The 12,142-nt window shown below is 43.1% G+C and overlaps 1 protein-coding gene across 1 annotated transcript; it reads left to right on the top strand.

Annotated features, from left to right (window-relative positions):
* Positions 1-11,233: 11,233 nt before the first annotated feature.
* Positions 11,234-11,893, top strand: LOC112608689 (acyl carrier protein, mitochondrial-like). The gene has a single exon (XM_025360730.1). It carries the CDS (start codon positions 11,253-11,255, stop codon positions 11,721-11,723), a length of 471 nt encoding a protein of 156 aa, XP_025216515.1. The 5' UTR covers positions 11,234-11,252; the 3' UTR covers positions 11,724-11,893.
* Positions 11,894-12,142: the final 249 nt, after the last annotated feature.

The raw sequence follows: 12,142 nt of genomic DNA, 5'->3' as shown, positions 1-12,142 counted from the left end.
TCTTCTGTTACTCTGGTTGTGTAGATGAGGACTTAACCTAATGTAATAAGTTATAGATGAGTGTATTTTAAATCTGGAGAACTAGGAAAACATTTTGGCAAGGCCGGGGTGCAATGTAGTTCATAGGGAAGATCTATTGATTTTGTCTGCCCAGCAATCCTTTTCTAACTCCCCTGGCTTTTCTCCCCCCTCTCCTCCCCACCTCTCCTTGCACCACCCTCCTATTAGTTCCTATGGATCAGTTAGAGCTGCCAATCACAATGTACCCTGGTTATGGACCGTAACTCTGGCCTTGGCCAATCATAATACCCTATTTCTCTAAACACAAGGATTAGTTCCATAGTACGTTTTATAATTTAAACAGAGCCCATCAGAATTCATTGCTGGGAGTGGTATACAAACATTGGGAGAGAGAGTATCTTTCTGCTGGAGAAGATAAGCTAGGAGGAAGTGACTCTAGGGCTGCTGCTTCCATCTTTTTCAGTCTGCAGGTACCAAGCTGAGAAGAGTGAGACATACAATTTCGGCATAGTTGAACCCCAAATTTCAGGTTCTGAGGTTCAGGTTCTTACAATTATTTCCTCTCCTCCCCTCCCCTCCCCTCTCTCTTCTCTTCCCTTTCTTCCTTCCCTCCCTCCTTCTCTCCCTCCTTCCTTCCCTTCCTTCCTTCCTTCCTTCCTTCCTTCCTTCCTTCCTTCCTTCCTTCCTTCCTTCCTTCCTTCCTTCCTTCCATTCAACAATTATTATTAAGGATTTATGATGTTTCAGACAATTTTTTAAGGATGCAAGAAATTATGGTGAACAAGATTGACAAGATCCTAGTTCTCTTGATCCTTATATAGAGGAAATTGACAACATATTAGTAAACAAATAAATAATTACAATAACTGCAAATAGGGATAAGTACTATGAGGAAAATAAAATGAAGGGTGATGTAATAAAGTCTGGCTCATGGTTGAGAGGATAGATAATTTAACTGGAGTGTTCAGGGAAAGCTTCTGTGAGGAGGTGATCATTGAGCTGATGCCAGAAGGACAAGAAAGAACTAAGCATGCAGCAATCTGGAAGGCAAGAAGATCAGCAGAAGGCATAGCCAGAACAACAGTCTCACAAGGAAAAGCTTAGGGTGTTAAGAGCAGAAAAGGTAAATGACAGCAGAAAAAAGGGAAGTAGGAAGGAGAATGTGGAGTAAGATGAGTTTGGAGACTGTGTAAAACTTACAGTCCCTGGCCAGGGATGAAATTTTATTCAAGTGACTGTAGGAAGACTTTTAAAAGAAGAAGATGCCATGATCAAATTTGAATTTGAAAAGGATTACTTTGTCTACTATATGAAAATAATTACAGGGAGGAAAAAGTGAAAGCCAGAAAGCCAAGTCAGTGTTTTGCTCTTATATTAATTAGGATGATTGTCATTATAACAAAGTTAATCAGACTAGGATTGTATTATTATTAATACGCAAACAGTTCCAGAATGACTCTCCAGCCTCGTAAATATCATTCAGGACCCACGCTGTTTCTATCCTTTAGTGTGTTATGCTCAGCGTGTTAACTTGGCTTTTAGGCCTCTACGTTCTTGTTTACAAGATGGCTGCCTCGGATGGTTCTAGTCTTCTCAGGTAGGTACACAGTATCTAGATAATGAAGGAACTGTCCTCTAGTGATCCTCTTTTTCCTGGCAGTGACAACCCTCTCCAAAGTCTCTTCCCAACCCAGAGATCAGGAAAGGGTCATGTGACAAAGGGGCATAGAATCACTGTGTTTGTATTAGACCCATTGTGGTTCATTCCTTTCCAGGAACACATGGAAGGATGAACATTAAACAAAATAAGGATTTATCAGCAAGGAGGAAGGGATGCAACTGATAGTGTCTGCCATGATTGATTTGATTACTCTGAATAATCCAGATAACTTAAAAAATACTTAAAAAAATTCCTAGCATCCCCAATCTTTTTCCATGTTAATCTCTGATAAGCAGGAGAGACCTCGTGCCATGATGCGATTCTAAATAACTTTTTCACTGTTTATTGACCTTTGAGAACTATAATCCATAGTATACCTCTCTGAATTGTTATTTAACAACTCTTCTTGACCAAGGAGCCTTGTTTTTGTTATCTCTGAGTTGCGTGGGGCCAAAGAAGGTGACTGGCTAGTTTAGGTAACATTGTGGCTGTTTGTGGGTTGGTGCTTCTGCCGCTACTTTGAGATTGTTTCAGATCATCACTCTCCTGGTCCATTCCCTCATTCTCTTTGTCTCTTTCATGTCACCTTCAGTGTGGCTGCTGATCCTCCTTCGCTGCATTGTTTATCCTCTATTTAGCTGCAAGAGAGTTATTTCTTAAGGAGCCCCCATACAGCAGTTCTGGTTTCCCTTCCAAAGCAGGACTGCTACTTCTGTCCTAAGGGCTATCTCATTGTCCTTCATAACAGAGCCAGCATAGTCATTTCTTACTGAAGTTAGTCTGACTTTGATTTCTGTCACTTGTTACTAATGTTCTGACCTAAATATATTTGCCTGTATAGATTGCATTCTAGATGGGGATAGAAAGATAAGTATAGATAAGCAAGGCTTAAAAAGGAAGATTGCTGTGTCCTAGTTAATCAGCTGAGTCAGGGACAGTGCTGGGCAGAATTTTTTTGGTTGTCAGTTTTGTGGTCTTTCCACTTTCTTGAAGTCATTTTTGTGAAATTTTCTTCTCCAGCCAGCCTCAGTCTTTATTTAAAATTACTCAAGTCAGTGTCACCAGGCTCTCCCTAGAGAAACAGGCAATGGCAAAGTCCGCTGTTGCACAAAACTCCTGCAACTCTAGAGTCATGCTGTGCTGAGTCTCCAAACCAGAAATCCTCTTTAACTGGACACTGTGTCTGACTTGATGCAAAGTCAGGTAAATAGGTACTCAATTGGAGAGACTGAATAAGTTATGAGACCTTCTTGCTCTCTATCTCTCCACAAGCAGCCTGAAGTTACAATATCCCTCAGGGAAACAGATATCCACCTGTCATCTGCAGAGGAGGGAGAAAGGATGCCCAGTAACTCATTATCATGTTAGCTTGAATTTGTTTATCACATTAGCTGATAAATGTATCACTCAAAGTGGCCAGTAAATGGGCCACAGACTCTGTGCATTTTTATAAGGATGATGTTTGAATAAAGCAGAGTCTGGGACAAGACCACAGACTCTTGGGGTTAGAAGGAATCCTCAAGTTTGTCTCATTTTCTGTTGAGACTTTGTAATCCAGGGATGCATAATCTGAGGTATAGGCTTTAGAGGGTTCACAAACACCCTAGAATAACATGGAAACTTCATGTGTCTGAAAAATTTTTGTTAAAGTGGGTTTGCTATGGCTTGAATGTGTCTCCCAAAGTCCACGTGTTAGAAACTTAAGCCCCGGTGTAACAGTGTTGGGAAGTGGAGTCTAATAAGAGGTGATTAGATAATAAGGGATTAATGTCACTATTGAGGTAGTGGGTTAATTATCAAGAGAGTGGCTTTGTTATAAAAGTGAGTTCCAGCCTTTCTCGCTCTGTCTTGTGGGTGCTCTTTTGCCGTGTGAGGCCCTCCACCATGTTATGACTCAGCAAGAAGGTCTTCACCAGATGCAGCCCCTTGACCTTGGACTTCCCAAACTTCAGAATTGTAAACAAATACATTTCTTTTATTTCTGAGTTACCCAGTCTGTGGCATTCAGTTATAGCAGTACAAAATAGACTAAGCCAGAGTTAATGGGTTTCATTAGATTTTCAAAATGCTTCTGTGAATAAAAAGAGTTAATGTCACTGAGGCCCAACCTCAACCCCTGCATTGTATGAATTCTTACACATCAGAGCCCAGTGCAGGAAAATTCCAGTAGCAGAGAACTCCTCCCTTCCTCTCTCCTTCCCTCCCTGTCACTTCCTTCACTCCCTCTCCCCTTCCCTTTTGGATAGCAGCCAGCCTAGTGCCAGCTTCTCAAATTGGAGTATGCAGGCCCCTAAGAAAATGTGAAGGGAGATGGGAGGCTTCAGGATAAACATGGACCATTTTCCCAGAATGATACTTTTGCTTGAAGATTTTGATGAAAACTTTATTCTAGTATTTAAGAAAAAAACTAATCTAAGATAATAGAGCAAGTATGTAAAACTGACATGAATTTGAGAGCCAAAACTCAGCAATTCCTTTGGGCTCTGTCTGTTCACCTTGATGTATCATTTCACTCTCGCTATGCGATATTTAGGGAGACTTCAGTAGAAAATTTGCAGAGGCACTGGCATATTAAAAAAGGCACAGTTTCAGGCTGGGTGTGGTGGTTCATGCCTGTAATCCCAGCATTTTGCAAGGCCAAGGTGGGAGGATCATTTGAGCCCAGGAGTTCAAGACCAGTCTGAGTACCATAGTGAGACTCTATCTCTATAAAATAATACAAATATTAGCCAGATGTGGTGATACATGCATGACTACAGAGGAGGGTGAGGTGGGAGCCTCACTTGAGCCTAGGAGGTCTAAGCTGCTGTGAGCCGTGATTATACCACTGCATTCCAGCCTGATTGACAGAGCAAGACTCTGTCTCAAAAAAAAAGAAAGAGAGAGAGAAAAAAAGTACAGTCTGTAGAGTAGAACCTAGCTCTACCTCCTGTTAGCTCTGTGTCCTTGAGAAAATAGTTTTAGCTTCTGGGAACCATCCTTTCCTCATCTATTAAATAAGGATAATAAAACCTCCCTTACATAAGAGTTGTAAGTTTCAAGGAAATGAGGACTGAAGGGCCCTTGGCTCACAGTAGGCCTGTTCCAAATGGCACTTTCCCCTCTATTCACATGATGAGCTGTAACCTGCCTCCAGGAAACTCTCTCACTGGTCTTAGTTTTGTCTTCTGGGGTCTTGGGAGTAAGTATATCCAATTCCTCCCCTTGCAACCCAATCCTTCAGTCATATTTTTTTAAATGTGCTAAAATATGCATAACATAAAATTTACTGTTTTAACCATTTTAAGGTATACAATTCAGAGACATGTAGACATTCACAATGTTGTACAACCATCACCATTATCTAGTTTTAGAACCTTTCCATCACAAACAGAATACCAGTGCCCAAACAGAAGCCCCAAACCCATGAAACCATCACTCTCCATTCCCCCTGCCCCAGCCCGTGACAACCAATAATCTGCTTTCTGTCTCTATGGATCTGCCTTTTTTGGCTGTTTCATTTAAATAGAATCATAGAATTCATGGCTTTTAGTGTCTAGTTTCTGCTTTCCTCAAGCTCACACAAGACCACCAAGAGCTCAGGCCAGAGGAAGGCAGTGTGCATTGAGAGAGGCAAAGACAAGTATATTTCACCTCACAATGTAGCCCCAGCATCCTACCCCTGCTCCTACACCTGGTAGTCAAAGTCCAGCCATGTTGCAGCGGGCCACAGGGCCTGGCACCAGCATCTGCATCATTCATCTGAATGACGAGTCTGAGGCTAGGGGCACTGCTCGATCCAAGGTCGGCTTGGGCAGCAGGTGCCTGGGAAGCGATCGTTCAGGCTGGCGGAGTCCAGCTGGATGCTGTGCGCTGTTTATCCTTGTATGGCACAACAGAGCCTTGTTACAGGAGCAGCACTTGGGCACACATTCACAGGAAAGACAAACCAGCCTGGCCTGGCCGTGGCCTTTGGAAAGACAGAGTCTGCTAATGTGTGCAGCCAGTGAGCTGCATGGGTAATTAAATCACTCCCAAGGAAAACCTTGTTTCAGCACTAAAGGTCATGGTTATGATTTGTCTGTGATTCTTTGTCAATATGTTTTTCTAACCAAGTACCACATAAAGAGTCCATTATATGGGCTTTGGTGCTGCCTGCATGCCCAGGGATGGGAACGGAAAAATTTGTGGGCTGGCCCCGTTAAACGCACCATTTAACGCGGTACAATCGGTACAATCGCTCTCCAGCCTCAAGTCTGCCTTTTGTTTACTCAAGACCTAATTCACATGGGGGTAGGGGGTGGGAAATTAGTGTAACTAGAAGTTTAGGGTCTCATAAAAGGCTTTAACTAGTTTCACAAAGATTTTCACAGATGGCTGCACAGTAAACATTGTGAAGGACTAGAGCTGGGTGAGAAGTTGGAAGAATGGAGCACTAAATTGTGCTTGTGTTCTGCTCTCACGGTTCTGAGTTGGTTACAGTAAATCACTGGGATAGGCATGGGGATTTCTGCTTTCCCCTGGGCCCTTTCCTGTCCTTTCTCACAGAGAGGACCTGGAGAAACCGCTGCATCAAACACCAGCTCAGGGCTTGAGAGTTGCAGGCACTTTCACAACCTCCTTTAGGAAGCCAGGTGTTGAGTGATGGCTCAAGCAATTGGGCCCCAACTGTGGCAGCAGGAATGCTCCAGAATCACAGGTAGCATTGACCATGGTTATCAAAACCCCACAGAAACCAAAGAGAGTTCCTGGTGGCTCAAGGAACAGCCAAAGTAGAGAAGAGCCTCCCTCAAGCTGATGGAAACTCTAACTCAGACCCCATCTCCTCCAGGAAGCCTTAAATAATCTAGAAGCTTTATTTTTCTCTCAAGTAATGTTAAACCAGGGCAGTTTCATGATAGTGTCAGAGACTGAGGCCCCTTTCATCCTTTCGTTCTACTTTTTAGTGCATGTTTTTTGTTTTAGCTGGGACTAGGTTTGTTGCATTTAATGTACAAAATGAAAAAAAAAAAAACCTTTTAATTTATCTGTTATGTGAAAGAAAGAGGCAGTCAGTCCAGTTTGGTGAGTCCTTGATGTCATCAGGGACCAGATTCCTTCTAGATTATTACTCTGCTGTGCCTGGAGCTCTTATTCTCAGGTCTCGCATGGCCATCCCCTCCATTAGATCTGAGTTCCAGGCAACACACAATGAAGGAAGGAGAAGAGGACATTCCAACTTTGTTAAGGAGACTTCTCAGAAGCCTCACATTCATTGGCAGAACTTAATTCCATGGTTACTTTACTGAGAGAGACGCTGGAAAAAGCCTTGTAGCTGGACACACTGTTGGATCCAACAATATGTGTTCTTTGCTGAGGAAGACAGTGAGAATGGATTTGGGTAGGCAACTAGCAGTTTCTATTTCAACCCTTGCAGTCTGTCCCACTAGCTTGCCAAACCTTTTTAGATATGTCTGAATCATTAGGAGTGAGCAGTAGAAGGTTTTGGCTCAAAATATGATGCTAGCTATATGTATAACATACAGATCATAATGCCTGGCTCAAAGAAAATACACAAAAAATTTAGGTTTTCTTCTCCTTTTTACAGTACCTGGACCAGAGGTTAATCTTCAATGCCTCACTTTCTGGTTGATTGATTCCCCTTATTCTAAGCAAGCTATTAAGATAACACTTCTTCCCTGAAATACCTCCTGTGTTAGAATAGTTCTGTGTGTGTGCTGCAGACCCATGAAAAGGAGGGGAATCCAGAAGAGCGCTCATTGCAAACGTGTCAGGGGCCAGAGCTGGTACTGAGATTAGGAAAAATAAAACCAAAGAGTTTGGAGACCAGGGAGATAAGGAAGAAGGTGACCAACGGTTGAGATAAAACTAGACAAAGTGGTAATTTCATTGATTTGTCCTGAAATGTGTGTAGAAGAATGAGCCCATGATTTGGAGCCAGGATACAAGATTCAAATCTTGTTCCATCATAAAGTTGACCTTTGGCTTCAATTTTCTCATTTATGAAGTGAAGAGGTTAGACTTTCTGGCAACCAGCTCATGAGGCTGGCTCTCTTGGGTCAGGGATGTGGGGGGGTTTCAGGACGATCCCATATGGTTTGTCTGGCCGGGCTCACTGGCAGGTTAGGAATCCACTGAGAGGATGAGTCTGAAGGAAAATTCTGGGTGGAATCTAGGAAATGGGGCATAAAAGCTGAGAACCAGCAAGTCAGGACAAATAGAATATGGAGCTGGAGAAGGTCAGCCTCAGAGGAAATGGGAGAAATAAATGTGGAAATTGAGGTTGCCAGAAATCACAGTACTCAGGGGTCAAATGAGTTGTAAAAACGAGTTCAAGGCAGGTGATCCATCTTCCCAACGTCTGTCTTGCATCTGAACTTCTTGGACCTGGGAGACATTCTGGAAGTGGGAAGCTCTCAGAATAGGGCTACATGTTGTTTGGGTCTCCTGTGGCTCTAAAACTGCTGTGATTCTAAGTTGAATGAAGAGGAGATACAATTCTGCGAGAACAAGCTATTTCCTGGGAGCTGGTGCCTCTTCACTCTCTAGTGCTATCTGCTGTTGGGTTGGGCCATAAGCTTCCCTGACTCCAGAATAAGAATGGGCAGTACTAATTTTAAGATATTCAAAGAAAAACAAGGTCTCTGTCAGGTTGAGATGAATGGGTTGGTTCATACCAAAAGATTGTGGAGAGCAGTTGTGCTCCATTAGCTTTTAGGAGGATAAACCGTGTGTTGTGTTTCTCTGCTTTGGGAAAAGAAAAGGTGGAGGTGAAGAGGTGGGAATGAGCAAAGACAAAGAAACTTACAGAACAATTTAAGTATTAGATTTTAAAATTCTAGGTAGGCAAATCTTCTTCACTGGGAAAGACAGATGATTATGTTTCCTGAGGATAGTAAGAGTTTTTCAGATACTCTCAAATAAGCAAACAGAGTCAGGTGTGTGCTTCCAAATAGTGTTTTTTCAACTTTCCTTAGGCTAGGATTTCAAAATGCTGCTCCAAATGCAGAAATCACTGGGCTCTTTATCCAAATTCTCAGGAACTCTTCTGCACAGAATCCCTCCTAGTTTCTGATGCTCTGGTGTTTGGTTTGATGGATGGCATGTGCAATAGAGAGGCAGAAGCAGGAGGATAAAACCAACGACTCTATTTCTCCTGCAAGAAGCAAGAGCAAGCCTCTCATGTTATGGGCATTTATTCTATCATGGGAGAAGATGAGAAGACAGGGCTTTTGAAGCAAACCCGGTCCAACACCCTGCTGAACTGACCTGCACCGAACTTGGCCTGAGGGGATTTCTTGATGTGATGAGAGAAAAACTGAGGGAAGTGTGTTTCAGAAAAAATGAAAGGGCATTTCTGTTTGCTTCTCTCTTGTATGTCTTGTGACGCTATCAAAAAATAGAATCAGGATGTGCTTTGGCAGTTAGACATTTATATTTCCAGCTGGACTCAAATAATTTTTAGAATCTATTTACAACAAGTATAGAGTCACTTTTTTTTTCACGTTTGGAGAAAACTACCTTGCTGGCATGGTAAATAGCAAATGAGTCAAAGAACTCTTAGAAATAATATTTTGAATGTTTAGAATAACATTTTGAAGGTTAACTCATTAACACTAATGATTTGTTATATTAATTTCACCCAAACTATAGATTAAGATACTCAGGGAAGAAATATGTTAATTTTCTATAATCTGCAAGATTTTCAAAAGTAATTTGAGAAAAATATAGCAATCTACAATTCTGGCAATATTTTCTTTAATGAAGAAAAGCCAGTGAGCAGGTCGAGGAATACCTTTTATGACATATTTTCAGATATTACAGTGTATGTTGATTATTTCCTTTAAGGTTGCAAGGAAGATACATGAATAAGTAAATGAATAAAAAGTGATCTCTTTTCAGGAAGGCAAGATATATACAGAAAAAATATAACACATGGCTGACTACAATAAATGCCAAACAAGAAGGCTCAGAACTTCTGAGCAGAAGTTCTGTTAAGAGCTTCACCATCTGCCTGATAACCCAGGAATGGAATTTTGGGGTCATGATTAACTTCCCCCTTTCCCTTGGACCATGATATATGTTCCCAACTCTTGGCCTTTATTTGTGCTGATTCCTTCCCTGGAATCCCCTCTGCTCATCCTTCACACCCCTTAAGACTCAGGTCAAATGACAACTCTTGCATGAAGACTTCCCTGATGTCCTCTGTACAAAGTAACTTCTGAGGCTTAAATCTGCTTGCAAAAATCTAGGGATCTAGAGGAGACCACATAGAAACTATCTTTTGTCTAAGCTGAAGAAAGAAACCAGAGAGGTTTTACTTTGCCCCTGTAGGATCCACAGTTGAGCGGGCTCTGCTAACCCTCCACCATAGGCATTTTTAGGGGCAGTTCATATGTTGCTTCATGCCTTGGCTGCTTGGCAGGAAGAATAAGAAGTGATGATTGTGCCTCTTCTCAGAAGAGTTCTGCACCTCTGAACCACATTGCAAGGAAGCGGGGTGAGGGGAGAAGGAGAGAGAGAGAGAGAGAGAGAGAGAGAGAGAGAGAGAGACTGAGGTGGGGCCTCTCCTGGGTGGGAACAGGCCCAGAACCATACTATATCTTTAGCTTCATGACAGCAGCCAATGTGGTGGTGTGATATATACTTGGATATATCAACCGCTGTGTTTTTTATTCAGCTAGTTCTTGTGAATTTTTGGCCTTTTTTCATTCAGTCAGTGACTGCCCTTGGTTTAGGGGTACAACAGATAGGAATCTCAAAGAACTAGAAGAGTACATGGTGTTTTGAAACTCATGACAGAAGTAAGAGTTGTGAGAGGTGGAAGTAGGGGAAATTTTAGTGCCATAGGAACCTGGGCTTTGTATGTGCCAGAAACAAGAGGCTGTGGAGAGTGAGCTGGCTTTAACCACCGTCTAGCCCAGAGAGAGACTCCTGGGCAGGAGGCAGCAGAGTTGTAAGAAAAGTTGGGTAGTTGGATGCGGGGCCATGGCTGGGGCCTCATGGCTCAGTGGGGGCCCTCGGGGAGAGTAGGTGTGTGTCTTGCTTCTCAGGTGAAGCCCAGGAAGGTGCTTTGCTTCTCAGGTCTCTCGGCTCATCCAGTTTGGCATATGGCATGTCTCTCAGCAAAGAGAACCTGAGATGGCCCCGTTGACTTTCCCATAGTCCTAGGGTAGCATGGGAGAACATCCAGAAGCCCCCGTACCACCTGAGAGAAGGCCTGTCACCTATCTGAGAGAGGACCAATGGACCAGACGAGGACTTGGATGCAGTGGCCACATAGGGAGCTTGACACCTCCGGGATAGCTGCAAAAAGACACAGGCTACTGGCACCATTGGCAAGGCACATCCATCTGGGGGATGCCTCTGTGGAGAGGCAGCACTGAGGGAGGACGAGACGCCTTCTCCTCACCAGAGGAGCACGACATGGCTCAGTGGGGCAAAAGCTCTAGACAAAGGCATAGACAGAAGATTCTGGGTTGCTCGAGTTTTTATTCTAAATGGTCCAACATGGAGCTTCTATTACCCAGTGAAAAGGGGGCTTGAGATAGAAATGATATAAAGATAGAGTGCATCCTGGGTCGGCGTAGCTATGGCGTCTCGTGTCCTTTCAGCCTATGTCCGCCGCCTGCCTGCGGCCTTTGCGCCGCTGCCCTGGGTCCCGATGCTGGCCGTGGCCCGGCCTCTCAGCACCGGTCTGTGCTCCGCGGGGACCCAGAGGAGGCTCCGGCCTTTGCAGCCGGCCTTAAGGCTCGCGCAGGTTCCTGGTAGAGTTACACAGTTGTGCCACCAGTATAGCGACATGCCCCCTTTGACATTAGAGGGCATCCAGAACCGTGTTCTTTACGTATTGAAACTCTATGACAAGATTGACCCAGAGAAGCTTTCAGTAGATTCTCATTTTATGAAAGACCTGGGCTTAGACGGTTTGGACCAAGTGGAGATTATCATGGCCATGGAAGACGAATTTGGATTTGAAATTCCTGATATAGATGCTGAAAAGTTAATGTGTCCACAAGAAATTGTAGATTACATTGCAGATAAGAAGGATGTATATGAATAAAGTATCAGACCCTTTGGCTTTGGGGAGAGAGGACTCAGATGATAGTGGCGAATGTCTGGCAGTGAGGACGCATTTTCGCATTGTTGCTGACTCTGACAGAGTGATTCTGATGGACTTGTATTTAAATTGTATAAGTGTTTTACTCTTTGAAAATAAATCTGTAAAACAAACAAAAAAAGAAATGATATAAAGATAAAGGCGCTTTATTTATTTATTTTATTAGCACTTCACTTAAAATTCTTTCCCCGTCCCCCACCCCAGATTTTATTTTAGATTCCGGGGATACATGTGTAGGTTTGTTCCCTGGATATATTGCATGATACTGAGGTTTTGGGTACAAATGATCCTGTCACACAGGTATGAGCATATTGCCTGGTAGTTTTTCAACCCTCGTCCTCCTTCCTTACTCTCCCTGTTGT

Source organism: Theropithecus gelada, chromosome 15, assembly GCF_003255815.1.
Source record: "Theropithecus gelada isolate Dixy chromosome 15, Tgel_1.0, whole genome shotgun sequence".
Lineage (NCBI taxonomy): Eukaryota > Metazoa > Chordata > Mammalia > Primates > Cercopithecidae > Theropithecus > Theropithecus gelada.
Note: the sequence above shows the minus strand (reverse complement) of the source record. Positions and strands in the feature narration are given on the sequence as shown.